The 25,487-nt window shown below is 36.3% G+C and overlaps 5 protein-coding genes, 1 non-coding gene and 1 pseudogene across 6 annotated transcripts; 4 read left to right on the plus strand and 3 right to left on the minus strand.

Moving 5' to 3' along the window:
- The first annotated feature begins 909 nt into the window (after positions 1-909).
- LOC130512847 (uncharacterized) lies at positions 910-1,759 on the plus strand. Its single transcript, XM_057011262.1, has 3 exons — positions 910-921; positions 984-1,318; positions 1,388-1,759. The coding sequence occupies exons 2-3, from the start codon at positions 1,068-1,070 to the stop codon at positions 1,719-1,721; spliced, it is 585 nt and encodes a 194-aa protein (XP_056867242.1). The 5' UTR covers positions 910-921; positions 984-1,067; the 3' UTR covers positions 1,722-1,759.
- Positions 1,760-3,543: 1,784 nt separating this feature from the next.
- Positions 3,544-5,543, plus strand: LOC130512850 (uncharacterized). Its single transcript, XM_057011269.1, has 6 exons — positions 3,544-3,584; positions 3,765-4,171; positions 4,245-4,371; positions 4,458-4,769; positions 4,846-5,058; positions 5,151-5,543. Exons 1-6 carry the CDS (start codon positions 3,582-3,584, stop codon positions 5,463-5,465), a joined length of 1,377 nt encoding a protein of 458 aa, XP_056867249.1. The 5' UTR covers positions 3,544-3,581; the 3' UTR covers positions 5,466-5,543.
- A 1,373-nt stretch (positions 5,544-6,916) lies between these two features.
- On the plus strand, positions 6,917-9,243 carry LOC130512814 (actin-2-like). Its single transcript, XM_057011179.1, has 5 exons — positions 6,917-7,076; positions 7,504-7,574; positions 7,667-8,060; positions 8,136-8,749; positions 8,843-9,243. Exons 2-5 carry the CDS (start codon positions 7,515-7,517, stop codon positions 8,906-8,908), a joined length of 1,134 nt encoding a protein of 377 aa, XP_056867159.1. The 5' UTR covers positions 6,917-7,076; positions 7,504-7,514; the 3' UTR covers positions 8,909-9,243.
- A 124-nt stretch (positions 9,244-9,367) lies between these two features.
- Positions 9,368-12,627, minus strand: LOC130512813 (putative proline-rich receptor-like protein kinase PERK6). The gene is made up of 7 exons (XM_057011178.1): positions 11,818-12,627; positions 10,698-11,330; positions 10,536-10,606; positions 10,376-10,452; positions 10,143-10,287; positions 9,880-10,041; positions 9,368-9,787 (listed from the first exon to the last, which is right to left on the minus strand). The coding sequence occupies exons 1-7, from the start codon at positions 12,515-12,517 to the stop codon at positions 9,512-9,514; spliced, it is 2,064 nt and encodes a 687-aa protein (XP_056867158.1). The 5' UTR covers positions 12,518-12,627; the 3' UTR covers positions 9,368-9,511.
- A 301-nt stretch (positions 12,628-12,928) lies between these two features.
- On the minus strand, positions 12,929-13,002 carry TRNAT-AGU (transfer RNA threonine (anticodon AGU)). Its single transcript has one exon. It is a non-coding gene; the product is annotated as a tRNA-Thr (tRNA).
- A 110-nt stretch (positions 13,003-13,112) lies between these two features.
- Positions 13,113-14,927, plus strand: LOC130495103 (ras-related protein RABG3f-like). Its single transcript, XM_056986205.1, has 6 exons — positions 13,113-13,282; positions 13,637-13,663; positions 13,787-13,886; positions 14,083-14,310; positions 14,408-14,553; positions 14,623-14,927. Exons 1-6 carry the CDS (start codon positions 13,230-13,232, stop codon positions 14,687-14,689), a joined length of 621 nt encoding a protein of 206 aa, XP_056842185.1. The 5' UTR covers positions 13,113-13,229; the 3' UTR covers positions 14,690-14,927.
- A 152-nt stretch (positions 14,928-15,079) lies between these two features.
- LOC130495102 (polyol transporter 5-like) lies at positions 15,080-17,925 on the minus strand (annotated as a pseudogene).
- Between the last annotated feature and the right edge of the window lie 7,562 nt (positions 17,926-25,487).

Below are 25,487 nucleotides of genomic sequence, written 5' to 3' on the forward strand. Positions count from 1 at the left end.
TGAAGAGTCATGACTGTCATGTCCTTTATGCAACGACTACTTCCTTTGCTTTTGCGGAGCTACTTCCTACAAACGTACATGAAGCACTTGCAGGTACTATATTTATTATTGCAGTATTTTTATATATAATGATTTAGTTTGAAATATATATGACTAATATGTGTATAATTGTTTTTGGAATATACAAGGCATTGGAGCATTTTTCAGGGATCTGAGCACCCGCACCCTTAAAGTAGAAGTCGTGGAACAGCTTCAAGAGAACATTCCCATCTTATTGTGCAACTTGGAGAAGATATTTCCTCCTGGGTTTTTTGACGTAATGGAGCATCTAGCTGTCCACCTTCCATATGAGGCATTGCTTCGTGGACCTGTACATTACGGATGGATGTATCAGTATGAGCGAGCCATGAAATATTTGAAGGGAAAAGCAAAGAACCTTGCAAAGGTTGAAGGTTCTATAATTGCTGGAAGTTTGACGGAAGAAACTTCTCACTTCACATCGTACTACTTTTTTGCGTCAAAAGTACGTACTCGGAAAAGAGCTCCAAGGAGATATGATGATGGTGGTGTCGCGCCAACATACGCAGTTGCTGGTGTTCCAGACATCTTTAGCCAGATTTGGGCGACTGGGTGGAAAATCAAAAGAGGTTTGGTGGTCGAGTGAAGAAGACGCTCATAGTGCACACACCTATATTCTACTTAATTGTGAGGATCCATTGATTCGTTATTTTGAAAGGTAACATAAATGGACACGTATATATAAATTAACACATATATATAATTGCCAAATATTAATTAATATAAAAAGTGATTTTACAGCCTATTTGTTTCACAAGTCGAAGAACAATTCCCTGGTATATCCACAACTGACGTAGACAAAAGGAAAGATCAACACTTTATAATAAATGGTTGAAGAGTCAGGTATTAACTCAACTCTTTATTCATAAATGATTTGTATTTTAACGTTCACTTGTTTTTTGCAGGTTGATTTTGACGACGATGCAGATTATCCTAAGTGGTTACATGAAGTAATTCAATCTCCACATGTAAAGGTCACCACTTCACAGATGTATTTCACACGAGGCTATACTTTTCACACATATGAGTATGGTAGACAGCGGGCAACCAGTAACTATGGAATATGTGTGAAAGGGGAAACCGATTTCTACGGTATCTTGACAGAGATTATCGAAGTGGAATTTCCAGGGATATTGAAGCTGAAATGCGTCCTCTTCAAATGTGAGTGGTTCGACCCCGTCGTCAACAGAGGTGTTCGGTTTAACAAATTCGGTGTAGTTGATGTCAATGGTGGAAGAAGGTACAACAAATTCTTTATTTGGCATACATGAGTAGAATAAGCTTATTTCTATGTTTTCTTTATTTTCAGGTACAACAAATTCGAGCCTTTCATCTTAGCTTCACAAGCAGATCAAGTTAGCTACCTTCCATACCCTCGGATGAGAGAATCGGGAATAAATTGGTTATCCGTGATCAAAGTTACACCTCGAGGACGAATCATAAGTGGAGAAGAACCACCATTGCAAGAAGAACAGATAAATGAAGTCGAGGAACCTGAACAACAAATTGATGACATTCTTCTCATTGATCCGCATAATCATGAGTATGAAGATCTTACCGACGATGGCACAGATGAAGCTGTTGAAGACGAGTTTAATGAAAATGATGATGTTTCTAGTGATGACGAAAATGTATCTGATTGATGTATTTGTGTTTTAATATGATTGATTTTCAGACTTAATGCATGTGATTCGATTATAAAAAAAAATATTGAGTTTGAGGTTTTGAATGAAAAATAAAGGATTGAGGTTTGGGATTGGAATATGAAGAGTAGAAGATAGGAAAGATGGTGTTTGTGGTTTGGGGTTTTGATTTTAGAGGTTTAGAAAGAAAACCTCGTTAATTCCTCGTAATTTACGACGAAATAACGAGGAAAGTAGAAAAAAAGAAATACACGGGCCTCGTTAATTCCACGTAAGCACAAATCGTCGTAACGACCTCGTAAGCTTACGTGGAATTAACGAGGCTTTTTTTTTTTTTTATTTCCTCGTTATTTCCTCGTAGGTTTACGAGGTTTTAACGAGATATGTTGTCTAAACCCCTAAACCCTAAACCCCAAACCCCATCTTTCTTATCTCTTTTGTCTAAATCCCAAACTCCAAACCCCATTAATAATTTTCAAATCTTCAAAAGATTATATTTTTAAATCTTCAAAAGATTATATTTTCAAATCTTCAAATGATTATATTTTCAAATCTTCAAAAGATTATATTTTTAAATCTTCAAAAGATTATATTTTCAAATCTTCAAATGATTATATTTTCAAATCTTCAAATGATTATATTTAAATAAATAATTTGATTTTGTATAAGTTTAAATTAGGAAGAAGAGATTGATATTAGAATTTAAAGAATTGTGATTATAAATTTTGAGGTTTGAAATGTTAAGAATATTGAGGTTTGAGGTTTTGAATGAAAAATAAAGGATTGAGGTTTGGAATTGGAATATGAAGAGTAGAAGATAGGAAAGATGGTGTTTGTGGTTTGGGGTTTTTGATTTTAGAGGTTTAGAAAGAAAACCTCGTTAATTCCTCGTAATTTACGACGAAATAACGAGGAAAGTAGAAAAAAAGAAATACACGGGCCTCGGTAATTCCACGTAAGCACAAATCGTCGTAACGACCTCGTAAGCTTACGTGGAATTAACGAGGCTTTTTTTTTTTTTTTTTTTCCTCGTTATTTCCTCGTAGGTTTACGAGGTTTTAACGAGATATGTTGTCTAAACCCCTAAACCCTAAACCCCAAACCCCATCTTTCTTATCTCTTTTGTCTAAATCCCAAACTCCAAACCCCATTAATAATTTTCAAATCTTCAAAAGATTTTATTTTTAAATCTTCAAAAGATTATATTTTCAATCTTCAAATGATTATATTTTCAAATCTTCAAAAGATTATATTTTAAATCTTCAAAAGATTATATTTTCAAATCTTCAAATGATTATATTTAAATAAATAATTTGATTTTGTATAAGTTTAAATTAGGAAGAAGAGATTGATATTAGAAGTTAAAGAATTGTGGTTATAAATTTTGAGGTTTGATATGTTATGAATATATGAAGTAGAATATAAGAAAGATGGGGTTTAAGGTTTGGGGTTTAGAGTTTAGAGGTTTAGAAAATAACCTCGTTAATAACTCGTAACTTACGAAGCATTTACGAGGAACAGAAAGACGGGCCTCGAAATTTCATCGTTTTATTTGGGACGGGCCTCGCAATTTCCTCGTAATGTTACGAGGGTTTTACGAGTAACAAAAAGACGGGCCTCGCTAATTTATCGTTTAATTTGGGACGGGCCTCGCAATTTCCTCGTAAGCTTACGAGGTTTTTACGAGAAAGAGGAACACGGGCCTCTTTAATTCCTCGTAAACTTACGAGGAAATTGCGAGACCTCCGTAACTTATATATACAACCTCACAAACCTCACACTGTCCATTCCTCCCAACTTCCTCTCCACTTCCTCTCCATTTCGTCTCTAACTCCTTTCCCATTCCTCTCTCCTCCGAAAATGGTAATTTCCTCGCCCCCTTTATTAGTTTAGACAATTTAGATAGGTGGTTAATTTAGGTGGTTAGTTTAGAGAATTTAGATAGGTTTACGGATTTTATGTTTGTTAGATAGATTTTTAAATTATTGATGATAGCTTTTTAATTATTGATGATCATAATCTCAAAAAAATATATTTTTGCAGGTTCGCCAGCGCATGCTTACTGCTCACTACAGGGAGATATTCGGTGAGCCTGGTAGTCAGTTAGACCCGCCAGGTTCTTCTTCAGGTGCCGGCGGTTCAGGTTCTTCAGATCAGGAGTCTGTTCCCGAGACTCAGCATTTCTTCCCTCCGATTCCTCCTCCGATGGCTCAGCCTCAGCCGATGGCTCAGCCGATGGCTCAGCCGATGGCTCAACCGATGGTTCCTCCGATGGCTCCTCCGGTGCCTCCTCCGATGGCTCCTCCTGAGATCCCCGCCGCTGTTCATCCCGATCTCATGGTGCCACCTACTGTTCCGTTCTCGCAGTACACTGTCGAGGATATTCTTGGTATGCCAGGCAGAGCTGGTTTACCAATCATAGACCCCGACAGACCCGACGGGACTTTATGGTAAGTGTATTTTTTAAATAATTAATTTAATTTATAACTTCATTAAATAATTTAAATTTTCATTTTTTTCCAGGTTTGGGGTTGACAATTCCCTTGCGACAGATGTAACCGAGACGATTAAAGGTTACTTCTCCATGGCGCATCCAAACTGGAAATTGACGCCGATCTACATCCGAAAGACGTGGTTCAAGATTTACGCTGTAAGTAATTCTATTAATTAATTTTTTTTTTTATTAACTAATTATTAATTTTTTTTTATTAACTAATTATTAATTTTTTTTTGCAGCAAAAGTATCATTGGTCCATCGGGGTCAGTGAGAGAGTGAGGAAGGCGTTTTACGAAAAGGCGCAAGTTCGCTTGTCGGACACGGTTTGCAACTGGAAGGGTGCCTGGATCGTCAAGGGGTACACCCGTGGCAAACCCGCTGAGCTTACCACGGATGTTTGGGACGGCCTCATCCGTTACTGGAAGGATCCTAACTCCATTAGGATCGCAAACATTTGTGCTGCCGCCCGTAACACGGTAGACGAGCACGGTAACGGCCCGATGCTACACTCTACGGGCCAAAAACCACATGCCGGTGTCCGTTTGAAAATGGTACGTAATTAAATATTTAATTATTATTTTTAATATAATTAAATATATTTCTAACAATTTTCTTAAATGTTTTTAGGCCAAAGAGTTGGGACGTCTCCCGACTCTTCCGGAACTTTACGAGCGGACCCACAAAAACAAGGCGGGCCAGTTTTTAGATGGCAAGTCCGAGCAAATCTACAACAACGTAATTGCTCGGGTTGAGGAGCGCCAGACTCAGCTGACCCAGCAGTCCGGCGACGGATTACCAGTTACCTTATCCACAACTGAAGTGGATAAGATTTACGAGGAGGTAAATTTTTTAACATTATATCTTTTTAATTATTAATTGATTAAATTTCCCTTTTAAATTTAACTAACAAATATAATTTTTTTGTTTTTAAGGTTGTCCCTAAGAAAAAGGGACGTACGTTGGGGATCGGTTCCGTCAATGATGTCCCGAGAGCGACATCATCTTATGCTCAGAGACAGACCGAAGAAGTCACTCAGTTGCGTTCCGAGCTGGGCGCGACCAAAAGCCGTGTGAGTGGACTCGAAGCCTTCATCGACGTTATAGCGTCCACAAATCCGGAATGGGAAGCTTTGTTGAGGAACATGAAACAACAAAATCCCATTCCAGGCGAGTCATCGGGCACACATAACGAGGAGGATGTTACGAGGAGGAGCGAGGAATTCTACGAGGCGATGAACGAGCCTTAGTTTTTTTAGTTTTTTTTCGGTTTATGTATTATAAAATCCAAAACTTAATTATATATAAAATATTTTGTTGCTTGTGAATTTTATTTAAAATTTATTTATAAATCCAATATTTAAATATTTTTATTTTGTTAAATTAATAATTATTATATTTATCAAATAATATTTTATTAATTCGAAAAATGGAAGTCTACGAGTTATTTACGACGAAAATGTTTCCGAGAAATTTACGAAGAAATAGTTTCGAGGTTTTTACGAGGAAAGTCTTTCGAGGTCTTTACGAGGAAAGGCTTTCGAGGTTTTTACGAGGAAAACCTTTCAACGATTCTACATCGATTTTACGAGGAAATCCTTTCAAGGATATTACATCGAATTTACGAGGATATGATTTCAAGGATCTTACGTGTAAGTAACGACGCGAGGTTCACGTGGTTTGTACGAGGAAATTAGGCGAGTGATTTACGAGGAAATGGGGCGTGGAACTTACGACGAAATATTAACTTCGTCTTTACGAGGAAAGAGAAACCTCGCTATACTACGAGGAAATGGCGACGAATCCTTTTTTACGACGGACGAAAAACGACGAAAGGCTTTTCCTCGTTAATTCCTCGTAAACCTCCTTTTACGAGGAATTAACGAGGAAAATGGCCCTCGTTAATTATTTGTTTTCTTGTAGTGGTGCTTAAATCTATTTCAGGATATGAAAGCTAGGAACGACTGAGATCCCATGCACGTTATCTATATCATGTAAGAGAGTTTGAGTTAGAAGTACATGGCACAAGAAAATGGCAAGACTCAATGTAATGGTCTCAACTTAACATATACCTTTTCTTTTAAAACTCAACATATACTTATATTATACTATAAGTTATATACCAAACATCAAGTTATACAAAATAGCAATATCACAACTACTTTGACGACTAAGTAGCCAGTATTCAAATACATTAATCACGAATACGATGGGATACTAATAATAATCGACATAACACATCATGAAAATCACATTCTTTCACGGTCTGATCTTTTACTTATTCCTACTTTAAAATGATTCAACACGATTCTAATCCTAATAGAAAATGAATTAATAAACGTTGAAATATGTGAAAATCTAAATTGAACAAGCCAACCACGACCATCGTTGCCTGTCTTGACTCGGTTAAGTTCTCACTAACTAAGATTAAAAAAATGGAGCTGTCATTATACGGTGAGCCGATCACAGACAAGCCATCTCAGCAAAAACAAATCAGTGTTAACTAATCCAACGGCTGAGATGTTTAATTAATAATAAAAAGGGGTATTAAACAGTAAAGGCTGTCTGACAGCCAGGTCACGTTATCTTTTCCTGTGGTCGAAATGATTCGTTTATGTCGATTATTATTTATTATTTTTTGTCTTTTTTTTGGTAAAATATTTATTTATTTATTTATTTTATTTTTGTTTGAAAGGCGGAAAAGAAAGATAAGCCGCCTATATAAATTCCAACACATTTCTTCTCCCCTTTGAATCCTCTCGTCGTCCTCACAGTTTCATCGGCCGTTGACTATCTCCGGCGACAAGAGAGAGAGAGAGAGATCAGAATCGTATCGGTTTCTAATTTCTTTCTCGTTCAAGGTAAAGAAAACTTTCTATGTTGGATCTGGTCCTTGTTTTATGAATCCCGTAGAGATCTGGAATTGATTTGAATTCGGATCTATGAAGTACCAATGATCTTGGTAGAATCAAATATCAGTTGACCGATCATCATCGTCTTTTAGCTCGATTAGTCTTTGATAGTTGATCTCGATCTCAATAGATAGTGAGTGATAGATCCATATTCAGATCTGAACTGTTAAAGGTTAGATGAAAGGTTGAACACTCACCAAGGAGATGTTGACTTAGTACCTAAAACTCTTTGATTACTTATTACTTATTAGTAGGTGTCTAAGAGGTAATAGGTTCGAATCCCCATAGAAGAAAAAAACAAAGTTAATTTATTCTGAGAGATTCTGATTTTGATAGTGGTTCATTTCACAGTTTCAATCTTTTATCTTCTTTGCAGCTTATTAAAAAATGGCTGAAGCTGATGATATTCAACCCATCGTCTGTGACAATGGTACCGGTATGGTCAAGGTTAGTAGTACTATTCTCTCTTTACTCTCTTTTTTCAGATCTGTTATGGAATGTTCTCTTTTTGATGGGTTTATAATTTTGCTGTGTTACAGGCTGGATTTGCTGGTGATGATGCACCCAGGGCTGTTTTCCCTAGTGTTGTTGGTAGGCCAAGGCATCACGGTGTCATGGTTGGGATGAACCAGAAGGATGCTTACGTTGGTGACGAAGCCCAGTCCAAGAGAGGTATTCTCACCTTGAAGTACCCGATCGAGCATGGTGTTGTGAGCAACTGGGATGACATGGAGAAGATCTGGCATCACACTTTCTACAACGAGCTCCGTATTGCTCCTGAAGAGCACCCCGTTCTTCTTACCGAGGCTCCTCTTAACCCAAAGGCCAACAGAGAGAAGATGACTCAGATCATGTTCGAAACATTCAACTCTCCGGCTATGTATGTCGCTATCCAAGCTGTTCTCTCCCTGTACGCCAGTGGTCGTACTACCGGTAAGCCTCTCTTTGTATAATCATTGTTGAATTGAAACTGAGCGCTGATTCTCTCTCTCTCTCTCGTTTGAACAGGTATTGTGCTGGATTCTGGTGATGGTGTGTCTCACACTGTGCCGATCTACGAGGGTTTCTCTCTTCCACATGCCATCCTCCGTCTTGACCTTGCTGGTCGTGACCTTACTGATTACCTCATGAAGATTCTTACCGAGAGAGGTTACATGTTCACCACAACAGCAGAGCGGGAAATTGTGAGAGACATCAAGGAGAAGCTTTCCTTTGTCGCTGTGGACTACGAGCAGGAGATGGAGACTTCCAAATCCAGCTCCTCCATCGAGAAGAACTACGAGTTACCCGACGGACAAGTGATCACCATCGGTGCCGAGAGATTCAGGTGCCCGGAGGTTCTGTTCCAGCCTTCGTTCGTGGGAATGGAAGCTGCTGGAATCCACGAGACGACCTACAACTCGATCATGAAGTGTGACGTGGATATCAGGAAGGACTTGTACGGTAACATTGTGCTCAGTGGTGGAACCACTATGTTCTCTGGTATTGCAGACCGTATGAGCAAAGAGATCACAGCACTTGCACCAAGCAGCATGAAGATTAAGGTCGTTGCACCTCCTGAGAGGAAGTACAGTGTCTGGATCGGTGGTTCCATTCTTGCTTCCCTCAGCACATTCCAGCAGGTAAAAACATTGACAAGATTATTCAAATCTATCCGTCTGCAAATTTTTAACTGAAGGTGCTGATTATTTTATATGTGTTGTGTTCTTGAATAGATGTGGATCTCCAAGGCTGAGTATGATGAGGCAGGTCCAGGGATTGTTCACAGAAAATGCTTCTAAGCTCTCTCTCTCTCTCTCTCAGTGAGAAGGCTACACAAGCTGGGTATTATGAATGGGATCAAAGTTTTTTTTGTTTGTTTGTTTCTATTTGCTTCTCCATTTGTTTGTTTCATTTGCTTTCTTTTCGTTATCGTTTCTATGCACTTGTGTGTGACAAAACTCTCTGGGTTTTACTTTACGTCTGCGTTTCAAGAAACAGCTTTGGATTTGCGTTTTAGTCCACATTGTTTTGTAGCTCGAGTGCCTCTATTTTTCTGTATTTCTTTCAAAAAAACTGGGAAGAAAGGAGCTTGATAATACTCTTTGCATTTGTTAATATAAAGTATTGTATGAGATATGACACTTTAAGATGTGTTTTAATCTGGGTTGTTCACATCTAATGTCTCACTGGTGGAATCTGAAAAAGAAGAGCAGATACATTTAGAATTAACATTCACAATCAAAAGTTTTAATATTTCTCCACAAAACAAAAACATACAGGCACAAAAACAAATGTAGCAACGGTCAGAATCTTGACATAAGACGAGAGGTTTTAAAACAATGTCACAGGAAACAGAACACAAGAACACAGCGAAGTTGATTTGTTTGAAAATAACAGTTAAATCAAAGCCCTCGACTAGGAATTGTTTTGTTGTTAGATCCTCCTTCCTCGCTGCTGGAAGAAGACGGGTTAAGCCCGTACTCGCTCGTGTTCCCATAAGCACTGCTTGCACCATACTCATGGCTATCCAACGCCACTTTCCTGAACTTCCTCATATCCGCACTGTAAGTGCTCGAGTCATAGTCCGAGCTCGATCCCCTCCCGAGGTGTGAGCTCTGTCCAGGTTTCACTTCGTTTAGATCATCCAGCGATGCATCTCCCTCCAGAGCCCGAACAATCTAGTAAAAACATTCGCATTGGATCCCAAAATTTTTAACCCTCAATATATATTATATATAGATATATAATTCATGTTTTTATTAAGACTTACTTGGCTCATCTTAGGCCTGCGTCTAGCTGAGTGTCTAATGGCTGCAGCAGCACAAGCCACCATTCGTGCCATCTCATAAGGCTCGTATTGGCCCTCGAGCCGTGGATCAACTAGTTCACTGTAGTCTCCATCTTCAGCTGCGTTTAAGCATAAGGGTCTTGCCTGTGTAAGAAAAGTAACAGAGTTTTTTTATAGATCATTTACTTATTAGGCCACAAAGTTTTTTTTTTTTTGATGAATATATATATATATATGGTACTGACCCAATCGACCAAGCTGTCTTCCATTTCACCAGTGAGATCAACAGGTCTGCGTCCGGTTATGAGCTCAAGAAGCATCACTCCAAAGGAGAAAACATCTGATCTGTCAGTTAGTTTCCCGCTCGACGCATACTCTGGAGCCAAGTACCTGTCATTTGATTCTTGGTTATAGAAACAGATTCTTGGGTTGAGATTAGGAATCAAGAACCTATAGTATCACGTTCTTTTATTATTACCCGAAAGTTCCCATGATACGAGTGGACACATGTGTAGCATTGTCCTGAGATAGCTTCGCTAACCCGAAGTCTGCAACCTGAAGATTTAAGCTAGTCCAGTTATCGAGAAAGAAAGACATAACAAAGCATATTGTGATTCAAAATAATAAGCAAAAGGTACCTTGGCTTCAAAGGATTCATCAAGGAGAATGTTTGAAGCTTTGATGTCTCTATGAATGATTTTTGGATGACCTGATTATTAAACAAGTTTGATCACGTCTCTAGTTAAAACCTCAAAAAGGATCAAATATTTCAGAATTTTTTTTGTTTGTTTTTGACTCACAATCTTCATGCAAGTAAGCAAGTCCTTTAGCTGATCCCAAAGCAATCCTGAGCCTTGTAGGCCAATCAAGAACGTTACCACTTTTACCATGGAGATGAAACTCAAGTGTGTCATTAGGTAAGAACTCATAAACCAACAACATCTTCTGTCCTTCTGCAATACAATAACCAACAAGAGACACAAGAAACCGATGGTGAACTCGACTAATGATATCGACCTCAGCCTGAAACTCTCGTTCTCCTTGTCCGCTTCCTGCTTTAAGACTCTTGACAGCGATCTCTTTCCCGTTGGGAAGTATTCCCTTGTGGACATACCCGAACCCGCCTTGACCTAACAGTCTTTCTTTAGAGAATCCTTGAGTTGCTGCAGCTAGCTCCTCGTAGGTGAATGTGCTCTGGTTGAAACCTAGAGCCACTGAAGGGTGAGGCGGTGGTAGAGCCGGACCGTATGGACCTGAGTAAATCTCGCTGCTGTTTCCGTTGTTTACACCGCCTGAAACTGGCTGTGGTGGTGGCGGTGGCGGTGAATTCATCCAGTTATTGTTACTGTTTGATCCAGGGTGTTGATGAGACAAGTTCATTACGTGATCGCTTTGGTTATTGTAATGTTGTTGCTGTTGTTGGTACTGATCACCTATCAACAAAGCAGAGACATTGTTTAAACCTTGTTTCTTGGGTGACAAGTACTGGAGTTTTCACAATAGGTAAAAAATATTCAGAAACATCCAAAACTTTTGAAATGTGGTTTGCAGGCAAGAAGATTTCATTGAGTTAGGTTATTAATTCAGGTCTCTTGGAACACAAGAAATGGTTCTAAAACATAGAATGGTTTAAGTTTAGGTTGGTGACTTGGTGTTTGATCATTTATGTTTTAGCTTTGCCATTAACCTTGTTTCTTGGATAACAAGAAACATCTAATGGTGTTTTCCACAAATATATAAAATAATCATAGATCAAAACCTCTGATTGGTCAATCGATTATAAAACTCCTAAACTTTGAAATATGGTTTGAAGGTAAGAAGATTTCATTGAGTCAGATTACTAATTGAGGTATCTTGAGATACAAGAAATGTTTCTAAAACAGAATCTGTGTTAGGGCTTAACCGTTTATGTTTTTTTACCTTTGCCTGTGGCGTACCCATTGCTTGAGTAGTACGGCATTTGATTCTTCTTTTTCTTCTTGCGACAGCAACAAAGGCAGAACAAGATCATAACAAGAAGCAACAATCCAGCAGCAGCCGCAATTCCTACGATAGCACCCGTGTTGGGTGTATCATCAGAGTTCGAGCCACCACCGTTTGATCTAGGTGGAGCCAGGGATCTCGGTGGGGAAGGAGAGTGACGGTCGGAGTTTCTTGAAGGAGGAGCAGGCGAATGATTGTTGCTTCCTCCCCCGTTGTTTCCGTTGTTATTATTCCCATTGTTGCCGTCATTGTTGCCATTATTGCTGTTATTACCATTGTTGCCATTATTGTTGTTATTACCGTTGTTGTTGTCATTGTTTCCACCATTGTTGTTGTTGTTGTTGTCATTGTTCCCACCATTGTTGTTGTTGTTGTTGTTATTGTCATTGTTCCCACCATTGTTGTTGTTGCTGCTGTTATTGTTTCCTTGTTGTGGAGACGGTGGAGGTTGCGAGTCAGAAGAAGGAGGTGGAGGAGAGGAATTCTCTGGGGGAGGAGGAGCTGGTGGTGAAGAAGAAGGAGAGGAGGAGGAAGAGTTAGGAGACGGAGGAGATTGCTGCTGAGTGTTGTCGGGGGAGGAAGGAGATGGAGGTGTAGGAGACGGCGGTGAATTCTCAGGGGACTGCCCCTCCGCCATTATCTCCTTTGGGTGTTTCTTCCTCTTCTTCTTCTTCTTTTATTTATTCTTGGAAGCTCTCTCTCCTCTTAAGAGAAAGAAAGAGGTTCGAAACCTCTTTGTGTATTCCAAGTTCTATTTTTAAGAGTACTGTCATTTTTCTTTTGGTTCTGAATTGCTGATTTCTTCTTTTGTAGGGTCTATATTTGGTTATTAATACAGCCTTGCAAATTATGCAACCTTCAACTAAATTTGAAGGAAAAAAAAACAGAAAAATTACAGTTAAGAAACTTGATGTGATTATTAAATATTGGTTTACGAAAGAAGGAACACAGAGATAAGTCACACGTGAAAAAATAGTAATAATTGCTGTTAACCACAAGGAACTTTTTACAAAAGAAGTAAAAAAAAAACTTAAATTTTAGAGATTGTTGCTCTCGTTGAGAGTCGAACTCAAGACCTCCCGCTTACTAAACGGGTGCTCTAACCAACTGAGCTACGAGAGCTTTTTAATGAGTAGAATCATATGATATATAAGAACTACGAAATACGAGGAACAGAACTAGGATATTCTGTTTTTATAAATAAAATAAAAATAATAATCGCCTGAGGAATTAAATTACATACAGATCAGGAACAGAACAGCTTAGACTCTTCTTCTTCAGGGGGCACAGAGAGTTGGTAAAATCTCCACTTTTAGATCCGTTCAGCATTTAATCTCTTTCCGATTTCGATGCCTTCCCGTAGACGTACCCTCCTCAAAGTCATCATCCTCGGCGATAGCGGGTTAGCTTTTGTTTTTTTTTTTTTAAATGTTTTTGGGTTTGTTCTATTATACTGGTGTGTTTTCTGATAGAGAGTAATTGTTGTCTAGGTTTTGAGATTCTGAATATTTTCGTGTCTTTGTTTGATTACTCGTTCTTTGATCTGGAGGTTGTGTGATTTCTTTTATTGAGGTTTTACTTTACATATGTGTGGTTGTTGATCATGTATCACAAAGGATGCTAGTTGAAAAACTTGACTTAGACTCTGTATTACTTTGACTTTACTTATTCACCACGGTTTTATACTATATATATTGTCCTGTTATTTAGTGAAAAACTAACTAGGACTCCTTCTCTCACTTGTGTTATTTTGCAGGGTGGGGAAAACCTCTTTGATGAATCAGTATCCTTCTTTTTTTTTTTTTTTTTTTTGAGTAAACAACTAACTAACAAGTATTAATATATTTTGTAGAGTTAGATTAGTTCTTTTTGCGTCTTTTTGTTTTTTGGGTTTAACTTTTTTTAGATATGTTAACAAAAAGTTCAGCAACCAGTACAAGGCCACCATTGGAGCTGACTTCTTGACTAAGGAAGTCCACTTTGAAGATCGTCTTTTCACTTTACAGGTTTGTACCAGTGGCTCTATCAGTTAATTACTTCTTTTGCTGTTTAAGTAAGCCTGCGTGTGCTTAACACCAATGTTACTTTTAAGCTTTAGAAAACGCTAATTATTGGTTAGTTTTATGGTAGTGTCAGACAATTATTTGCTTGAAACAAAGCTCTCATTTGTTTTTTCTGTCAATGGGTGAGTTATTATAATAGATATGGGATACAGCTGGACAGGAAAGGTTCCAGAGCCTTGGTGTAGCTTTCTACCGGGGTGCTGATTGCTGTGTACTTGTATATGATGTCAACTCCATGAAATCATTTGAAAACCTCAACAACTGGCGTGAAGAGTTTCTCATCCAGGCTAGTCCATCTGATCCAGAGAATTTTCCTTTTGTTCTTATCGGAAACAAGGTCGACGTGGATGGTGGAAACAGCAGAGTGGTATGTGTAATGAATTAACGATGTACCTAACTTAATTTTTCCGTTGAGAGATGTAACTATTAACGTCCCCACACATCTCATTGATCATCACACGCAGGTTTCAGAGAAAAAGGCTAAAGCTTGGTGTGCTTCAAAGGGAAACATTCCCTACTTTGAGACCTCTGCTAAGGAAGGCACCAATGTTGAGGAAGCTTTCCAGTGCATTGCCAGCAACGCGCTCAAGAGCGGCGAAGAGGAAGAGCTGTAAGTTTTCTCTATACATGTTTTAGAGTCACGAGTTTGGTTGGTCTCAACGTTTCTCTTTTTTTTTAGATACTTGCCAGACACAATCGACGTGGGGACAAGCAATCAACCGAGATCTTCAGGGTGTGAATGCTAAAAGGGTTTGTATCTATCTCTCCGAGAAGAATGCTTTTGAGTTCAACAATGTGTTTTGGTCTCTCCCCTCTCTTCACCAGCTATCTCTTCAAGTTTATTACATGCTGTAAAAAAATTTCTTTTGTGTGAAAAAAAGAATCCTTCCTTCAAAACCATTTGATTTGTTCAGTGTTCCTTCTTTTTCATAACATAACAAGTTGTTTTGAAAGTTTTTTTTTTAAATATAAGCTTTTCCAATTTTTATATTTATTTGATATAGTATACTAATTATGAATTTATAGTTTACAACTTTTTTCATAGTTAGCTGAGTTACATATATTTTCTATATTCATGTTTTTATCTAAAAATCAGTTTATAATGCAATTAATATTAGTATGAAAAAGAGTAACTATTGGTGGTTTAGAAAACATATTATTTCTTTCATATTACATATCTGATCAAATTTATACATCTTTTGTATGCCATATTCCCTTCAAAACTCTTTAATAAAAAAAGGCTCACTGTTTGTTTAATCCAATCTCAACCTCCTGATTCGAACCAGAGTTCTTGTTCTTATTCTTGGAGTCTCTCCACCTAAATCCACTAAAAAGCTCATCCATATCCTCAAGCATCCTCCCTTGCGTCTCCGGCAAGAAAGTGTAAAAGAACACCCAAGCCACCGTCGCAATCCCACCGAACAAGTAAAACGCTCCTCCCGTCGTCATCCCTTTCGACATGGGCAAAAACGTCATCGATATCACACCGCTCGTCACTCTGTTCACCACCACGCCCATACTCGAGCCCTGCGACCTCAGCCTCAGCGGGAATATCTCCGAGCTGTACACCCACGTGATCGGCCCAGCTCCTATCGAAAACGTCGCCACGTAAGTCATCACCGTCGCGATGCTCAGCACCACGGCCCACATCACTTTCTTATCCGACTGGTCTATTACCGTCAGAGAGGTCCCCAGCACCGCGAGAGACAGCACCATCCCTCCGACACTGGTCAGAAGCAGCGGTCTTCTTCCGACACGGTCGAGCAAGAAAGTGGCGACGAGTATGAACGACGTCTTGACGATCCCCACCGCGACCGTCGCGAGGAGCTGCTCGTGATCCGTCTCGAGCCCCGCGGTTTTGAAGATCCTCGGCGAGAAGAGAACCACCGCGTCGATGCCGGAGGCCTGCTGGAAGAAGTGGATCCCTATGGCGGCGATCATGACGCGGCGGACGGCCGGAGTGGGGCGGAGGAGGAGCTCTTTCCACACTCCTTCCCCGTGGCTGTTCCTCCTCGACACCTGGACGACGTCGTCGTGGCAGTCGGCGGGGATTCCGGCGGCTTCTTTGATGTCTTCGAGGCGGAGGGAGGCCTCGGCGGGTGAGTCGGAGGTTCTGTCGAGGACTCGTTTGGCCTCGCCGAGGCGGCCTTGCATGACGAGCCAACGTGGAGACTCGGGCATAGCGAGGACGCCGAGGGCGAGGATGACGGAGGGTACGGCTCCGATGCCGAGCATGAATCTCCAGCCGAGCTTCAGAGGGAACTTGGAGAAGGCGAGGTTTGATACGTAGCCGAGCATTATTCCAGCGTTGATGAATACCTGTACACGTCAGCAAAAACGCTCTGCCACGTCAGATACTATTGTCTTGACTCTTTTAATTAATTTTCTTATAAAGTTAATTGTTTAAGTATTTTTTGGTAATTTTATCATAATCTCTTTTGAAAACATGCACCTACCACCAAACTGTCTATATTTTGGCCAAACGTTATAAAGATGATGAAGCAAAGTCAACGATTTGTTGATAATGATGTTTATTATATTTTTTTTACAAAAGACGTGTTAAAAATACATTTCTTTTTTCAATGACAATATGAAAAAATGCATTTAACGTTATGCTCTGAATTTTTGTTTACTAGTAATTATTAGTCAAATGATTTTTCTGTTAATATAACGTAAATTTTAGAACATACTTAAAGAAGTTAAAACATGCGGCCAAACCTACCAAATAACTATGTTTTGGCCAAATCGTTATTAAATTTTTTATATTTATTTATACTTTCTTACCAAAATCACTAAATGTAAAAGACATATACTAAGACTATTAAAAACTATATTTGGTAACGTCATTTTCTGAATTTTTGTTTACTAATTATTATTATTAAATGTTTTTCTGCTAAAATAAAGTAATCCTAGAAAATAATAAAATAAGAAAAATAAAGAATTCTGTTGTCTTTTATCTTTGCTGGTTTACTAAGTAATTATGCAAATATTGAGAATAGAATAAGGCCATTTCTACTAGCTATTCGAAAAAACAGGGGAAAATTAATCTCCAATGAATCTAATTAATTTCATTAAGCGTTAGGCTTTCAGGAAAAAAAAACTAATTTTAAATATTAACTTCATTTTTTGATCAAAAAAAAAATATTAACTTTATTTGTTTTAAATATACCTCAGGGAAGGAGGTGAGGAAGCCGCGAGAAGATGCCGGAGAGACTTCGGCGGTATAGACAGGTGCGATCATGAGGGCATAACCAACTCCTACTCCGGCGACAAACCTCCGAACATGAGAAAAGCGTAGTTAGGTGCGAATCCCATGAGGAGTGCTCCGGCGAAGAATATAGCTCCGGCCAACACGATTGTGTAACGCCGACCAATCCAGTCAGATGTTCTACCGGCGGCGCCAGATCCAAGAAGTGAATAAATGTTGAGGCTTCCGGCGAGGATACCGATTTGAAGATCATTAATCTTCAAGTCTCTCTTGATATAAATCATTGCTCCACTCATCACTCCTATATCTATAAATTACCGGGAACAAATTTGATTATCAGCTGCAAAAACGAGATTGGTACGACATAGTAACACATCTAAACAAACATAGTGTATTGTAACACATAAATTATTGTGATGCTAACAACATCGACATCATTTCTTTAGTTAAAAATGTGTTTGTCCGACCGTAAAGTATGTGTTGCTTGTATAATTAGTGAAGGATTTTTATTTTATTTTGCGTTGACCAGGAAAAGAGGCTAACGAGAAAACTAACCATAACCAAGGAGGATAGAAGTCATGGAAGCTAAGATTGCACACGCGAATGCATACTTGTTCCTCTTTGGTTTAGCCTGCGGACCTAACTCCGGAACATGTTTTCTTGCCGGTGCTGGCGCAGGGACCGCTTGGTTTTCCGGCGTTAAACCTGTCATTTAGAGAGTATGGGGGTGAGAGAGAGAGAGAGAGAGAGAGAGAGAGAGAGAGAGAGAGAGAGAGAGAGAGCTGTGAGGACTGAGTATACCACAACTTGTGGTAATGACTAATGAGATATGACTTAAATAGACGTTTGTAGTCAGACGAGTCTCATGGAAAGGGCAAACTTGTCCGATACAATGGGAACACTGCCTGTTCAAAGTTACATGCATCACATTGGCATGTTTCGTTAGAGACAAAACATAAATATCCGTAGGGGAACGGCAACTAATGATGCATTAGTTTCGTTTTAATATGTAATTAGTCTGTACAATTTTATATTGCACTTTCTTGGATTTACACTACCAACAAGGACGACCACATTGAAAAATCTGGGAGGGCTTAAAGGTAATCTCGTAAATGGCTACTTGTTGTCCATGTGAGCTTGTTGATCTTGAGGATTGGACAACTGAACACGTAAAACACGGCTCAAATAGTGTTGTTTATTTCATTTTTAAAAAAATTTCCTGCAGCTTGACAAAAAAAAAAAATCTTCTGTGACCTACTGGACTAAATAAATAAACGAAAAACAACCAGCGCCCAGCGGACAGCTAATATATTAATACGATATAAGGTAAGATAAAATACACCAATAGCCGCAGTTTACACAGTTTACAGATTCGGATCGGTGGCACTGGACATAGTCAATCTCCAGCCAAGAAATCTGTATTAGTTTCCTATTTTTTCCTTAATATAAAATCGTTGTGTTATTCTGCGTACGGCGTACCTTGCTTTGAGGTTGAGACAGAGCTTATCCAACAATGAGCCCTTATGAGAGTACTTCCACTTTAATTTATGAGGGCGAAAGGAAACACATATACTCATGTAAATAACTTTTTATCTAAAACAAAGATAAAAGTGTAACGCATATCTTTTGCTAAATTACAATTTTCAAATCAATGATTGAAGGTGTTAGAAGAACTTGACCTTAGTTTTGTTCTCTTTGTTCGAATATCCTTTTGTAGCTTTCTATGACTATTCACGTACGTGTGCATGATTTTCACGTATGAACCCAGAAAACAATCAACCTAACAAAATATTTATGCGTAATTTGGGATTCCAACTAAAGTAAGTTGATTAATTAATGACTTTTCACAACTGAAATTAATAGAATTAATCTAACGAATTATTTTTAGTATTTTGATAAAATTTATGTGTTTATTATTATTATTGATTGTTAAAATTATGTTCATTATCGAATATTAATTACTATATATAAACTAATGTTCCTTAAAGAAAAAAATAATAATGTTCATTAGAGAAGCAGGGTCAACACACACAACAGTCCAAAACCACATGTCTGGATTCTTCAAGATGATCAGTGCTAAATTAATCACTCTAACAACAATACCAAAAAAAGATTCCTGCAATATTTTTTGTGTTATTATTCATATATGATATTTATGGATATACTTGCAAGAAACCATCAGTCGAGAAGTCGTTGGCTTACGATAGCAATCGCTATTATGAAGACTATAAATTTTCAAAACACCTTGCTTGTACTTGTAGACTCTTTTTAGTCAAATTACAACAATAAAAATCTATGTCATCTTCTTGAGCTGTGACTGTGAGACACCCGTTTAATCTGTTTCTAGATTTCCAGGAGCGTTTTGGTTGTGGTTAAGGCCGTTGAGATTTTTTATTGCCATATTGAAATCGACTATAGCCTTTCCATGGTACTAAAAGTATGGTCCAGCAGCTCCGCCAAAAATAACAAATTCTTAATTCTTATGAGTTTAGGTGTAAGATATATCACACACATACATTACTCATGGTAATATTAATTTTTATTGACTGTCGAGATATTTTGTTAAAGAAGATGGGGGAAAATAAAATAAATGCATCTAAAGACTTAAGAGGCCAGTTATATTACATAGGATAACATCTGGTTTTTAACTTTCGATACTCCCTCCGTCCCACTTTAAATGATGTTTTAGGATTTTTATTTTGTCCCATTTTAAGTGATGTTCTCACTAATCTAGGTAGAATTTAATATGATTTAAATTTTATGACCAATTATAAAATACTGTACTTTTTATTATTGGTTAAACTAGTTTTATTTAATGTATTTTTATGTTACCAAGATAAACTACATAAGAATATGTGTTTTCTTAATCTATGTAAAATAACCTAAAACATCACATAAAATGGGACAGAGGGAGTAATATATTTAGTCGGAAGCTTTCTCGTATCCACATTACTACTATTACTTCTTTTTGCCAAAGGGTTTACTTTTTTCTGTGCAAAGGGTTTACAACTACTACTTTTTTGTTTTTTTTGGTCAAAACAACTACTACTTTTCTTATGTAATCGAAGTTTCCCATTGCGATGCTTATAGTATGTACAGCTGTCTTTAAATAAAGAAATATGTATCTGTGGGAAACATCTTTATATAGCAATATATGAACATACATCTTTTATCTAATGAAAAAAAAACAATGTACGCTTTCAATATTATGCAGTACCTTATTTTAGTTTATGTGTGTTTTGTCAATATTACCTCAACACATCAAAGTTAGAAAAGGGACCAATAATTGAAGCCGCAAATGGTGAAATGGGCCAAGTTTTAGCAGTAATGGCACCATCACACGTGACCATAACTTTACGCAGCTCGGCCATTTGGACTCTCATCCGATATGATTTGACTTCCACTTTCTCATTTCCAAGGTGAATTTACGTGAAATCAGAAATGTTTATTACTCCCTCTGTTTTTAAATAATACATGTTTTGAGATTTTCACACTTTTTAATAAAACATATTAAAATTTACTTATTAGTGCATAGTTTGTTGTTATTTTATATTTCCTATATTTCTAAACCAATAAAATTTAAAGAAATGCAATTAATGTTTTTGAGATTCATAATTATTCATAATTAGTTGACAAAAATTACATTGAAAATATGAAAAATACATCTTTTTGAAACAAAAAAAATTCCTAAAACATAGATCTTTAAAAAACAGAGGGAGTATTTGAACTGTCAAGTAACTATATTTGTGCTCGTTAACAAAAGTACACATTTCCAAAAGCATCTTAAAAGGCGAAGAGGTGGAGATAATATTTTTCAATTATTGCATCACATAGACATCATATCTGATATCTCTTATCTACCATTTAATGCATGATGTAAAAAATAACGTCCTTATTCGAAATTCGTTGACTTGAAAGTTGATACCCGATAGTAGTATAGACATATATATGCACTTGAATGGGACCATGACTCAGTAAGACAATATCTATTTGTTTATAAAACGAGACTATAAATTATCAACAAATAATCACATACTTAGGGAAGATATTATTACATGTCCAACATAAAACAATCACTATCTACACACATATATATATGTATATATATGAAAGAAGAGATTATAACGAGCTGCGAAAAAGGAGCGAAGCAGTAGTACTCACGATCTCATTTAGATTTATGTTAATACTCTCTCCGTACCAATATAAATGGGGTTTTATGATTTTTATTTTGTTTCAGAATAACTGAAGTTCACACTAATCTAGATACAATTAATTGTCATTTGAAATCTCTAGCCAATTACAAAATAGTGTATATTTTTTTAATTAGTTGAGATAGTATTGTTTAATGCTATTTTTATACAAACAATATAAACCACATAAAATTTTGTGTTTTCTTAATCCTTGTGAAAAAATTTTAAAATTCACTTATAGTGATACAGAGGGAGTATGAGTTACCGATCAGTTGAGTGTAGACTTCTTGTATAGGCATGGTTTTCAAGCCTCGTGCGCAGAGTCCACATAATTTTCTAAGCTGTAAAAAAGTCCACCAAGTAGTGCTTTTAAATCTCTTTGCTTCTTTTTTATTTGAAAATTATGTATATTTATTACGTTCATATCGCTTAGGATTTCTTTATTTTTTTGCCAAATATCTCTTAGGAAAACGAGACAGCGAAATATAATTGTTAGATAAAGGAATACAAATCATGTATATTAACCATATCAGAAAAGTATATGCTTACCGAATATAGAGAAGGAAAAACAGCCAGTAATACATATTTAATCGTATCGGATTGAAAGATATGAACTATATACTATATTATATGGATTCCCCAGCTAGCTGTCTCTATACGTGAATAGAAGTTTCTGACAGCTTAGATGCCCTGAAAACCAGCAATAATATAATTCATAAAAGTATCATGGTATTATGTAACTAGCCGAGAGCAAACATCCTGCAATATTAAGTTATTAACAAAGGATCATAACAATATATTACAATTTGCAACTAATTTGTTTCATTATGGTAGTTGACATTTCAAGAAATTATATACTCGTAAATTACATACTTTTATCTAGCATATATTTCGACCTAAAATGCGAATAAAAGGAGAAATTGTTGACGTTTAATAAAGCCAAAGGTGTCACGTCGACATCGGCAATCAATAACAACATATAGACGACTCGTTGGGCGACGACATAAATCGAAAAACAAAACAAATGTTTTTTTTTGTTTTTGCTTAAACTTTGGAAAAAAAAACAAAACAAATGTTACAAACAATCACTTTAACATACCACGAATTCATAAAAGGTACTCTTTGTGGTATATATTGACTTCCAACTGAAATCAATAGTCTAAGACTGTTTTCCACCGTGTTTGTTCTGTTTCTTGATAATAGTTTCTTCATAAGTTGTTTTGATGTTTGTTGTTTACGTGATTAGTTTTCTTTTACGACACAATATAAATGATTTTAGTGGCTGCGTAAAATGTAATATATATAGTTAGTCCGACAGTATACTACTTACATATGTAATTAGTTACATTTTGGCGGATAACACTTTCTTACAAACGCAGCTTCATTTTGAATTGGTTGCTATTATGTGTTTTGTCATTTGTTTTGTTCGTTCTCGAATTCTTTAGTTTTCCTTCTCTGCATTGTCAGTTCCAAATGATATCCTTTTTGGGGAAGTAGAAAATGAATAATGATAAGTTTAAGTTTAAATAAAAAATGTTTTTTGTTTATTCAGTCTTTTTAAGAAATCAACAATCCCCTTTAAGCCAACGACCTCTCGAATTCTTTAGTCTTGCCGTGATTTTTGAATGCTTTAGCAAAAAAAGAAAAAAGAACAATATCCCTTTGTATACTTAGGAAACTACCAGTCTCCCATCATATATTTAACGTGCATAATTGATCATGTATATACCGAGCTCAGCATATTCTAAGATCATGATGAGAAAATACATTGATACAGTGATTTTGGTAGAATAAAGAGGGACGAAATCATCACGCTGTAAGAGTATTTCCAACAGTGTTATCATCACCGGAGTCCTTAACATTATTAAATTATTTTTATTTTTTTTTGTTTGAATAGTTAAAGACTTTAATCAAAATTGTATGTCTAATGGTGTTTTCCAATTTAAAATTATTAAAAATAAAAATATTAAATTTTAAAACATGTGAAATTAAATTTTTTATTTATTGCACGATTAAATATAAAAATACAATAATTATTAATCTTTATCACTAAATTTGTTCTAAATATTTCTAGTTATCATTTTTCAATTGTTCATATATACGCCATTTCATCGAGAGGACTTTTTTCGTACTGAGTCGAGAATAAGAAGTTTTTTTCCAAAACGAAACACATTATTCCACCGATCCAATCCACCGATCCAATCAGACGATGCCACGTCTTTAAGGACCGAGTCCTTGTAATCTTTAATTAAAGACCAATCCTTAGCTAATTTAGGTTTTATAATATTATTATATTCATATTAACCTAGGATTAAGTATTAAGGACTTGTGATAAACCTCCATTGCAGGTACTCTAAGTAGACAAGGCAACGTTTTTCGAGTCAAAAGCGATAGATTAAGGAAAAAAGTTATATATTTTTTTGTCTTCATCGATATTGATTTTACATATAAATATATATATGAAAATCTAAAGGCAACGAGGACGTTTATTTACATATGAACTATTTTTTTATTTAAAAGTAAATATGTATATGCGAAGTTCCTTTTGTCCAAATCAACATTATCGTTACATTAGCAAGCATTTGCAAAGTGAAGTACGTGGAAAGGTCCTAAACTAGATACGGGTAGATTCGTGGACCAGTTAAAGATAGTTGTGTTATTTTTTAATATATTGTAGAAAACATATGTAAGGTTATTACAGATACTGTTTTGGTGAGATTCGAGATGATACCAATCAGTTAATCATGTGTATTCATGTTTGCTAGACGCTCATCATTTTGAGCAAATGATTGTATTCTAAGTGGCTACAGATAATTTATAAGTTGGTGATCCATGTATATTGTTTGTAAACTGTAACCGATTCAAGTGGCAGCCGATAAGTTTCAGGACTATTGTAGTTCTGCTTACCCAAATATGCTTCATGTGAACATATGATATGAGATATACATACGATTTTGCTAAATGCACAGTTTATTGAAGGATATGTAAGATTAAGATATTTCATAAGGTTTTAGAGGGTTTTACTGGATCAAGGATTCAGAAGGATTTTTTTTTTTTTAAATCCCGCCTTAATTGTATCTAGCATTTACAAATTTGAAATCTAATCTTATTGAATTAGTTATTTGTAAAAGTCCTCCTAAATTCTACCTTATTGAAAAATGGGTTTATTGGAGTTAGGATGATATTTTATAGTAAAAAAACAATGATCGAAATATAATTTACTAATATGATATATATTTGAAACCTAAAAAGATTACTTTACATTTTTTTTTTTAAAAAACAAACCTTGTGAAATGAAAATATAATAAAAAATTCTTTGAAATTAAAATTTAATTTTATATATCATATATATTTTAGAAAACTATAAAATATCAAATTATAGTAATTTAAAAAATAAAAAAAATAAAAAAAATTAAATTTTTTTTTCTAAAAACTCTGCAATTTCTCCAAAAACCCGTAAAACTTGTAAAAAGATTTATTCAAATCTCAGATTTTCTTGGATTTATTCAAAGCTTTATTTTTTTCAAATAGTTGATTCAATAAGTTCCATTTAGTGTTTTATTGAAAACGAAGATATGTAAAATTATATATGTTTGTGTAAATATGTATATGCATAGGTATATCAATCAAACTAAGCAAAGTATAACCCAATATCATAGTCCAAAGTTCAAACTGCGACCATAGAAAAAATAGCAAAAGGTGTAAAATAATAATGATATATTTTGAAAATCAGGAAAAAAACACAAGTGGTACAAAAATAAAATATTATTACAATAATTTATTAACGGTCTTGGATTTATAAGCCAATTATAGAGCCCAAATAATTTATTCCTAGAATTTGTCCGAGGCTTGACATGAAGCTTTAATGGAGCTGGTTTAACCTTGACAACAGTCTCATCGAACCAACTGGTTAATCTCTACTCAAAAACGGCTTAGTGCGGGAAGCTCGGAATATGTTCGACAAATGCCTGAAACTTGAAAGAAACGTTTACTCATGGAACGCTGTGATAAAGTTCAACGATTTGAAGGAAGCGCTTGAAATTTTCAACAAGGCAAATTCTGAACGAGATTTGAGAGTGAAGCCATTGAGATGTTTGATGAGATGCAAAGGAAAGGGGAGGATGGGGTTTGGTCCGGATTGATGGG

Source organism: Raphanus sativus, chromosome 5, assembly GCF_000801105.2.
Source record: "Raphanus sativus cultivar WK10039 chromosome 5, ASM80110v3, whole genome shotgun sequence".
Taxonomy (NCBI): Eukaryota; Viridiplantae; Streptophyta; class Magnoliopsida; order Brassicales; family Brassicaceae; genus Raphanus; species Raphanus sativus.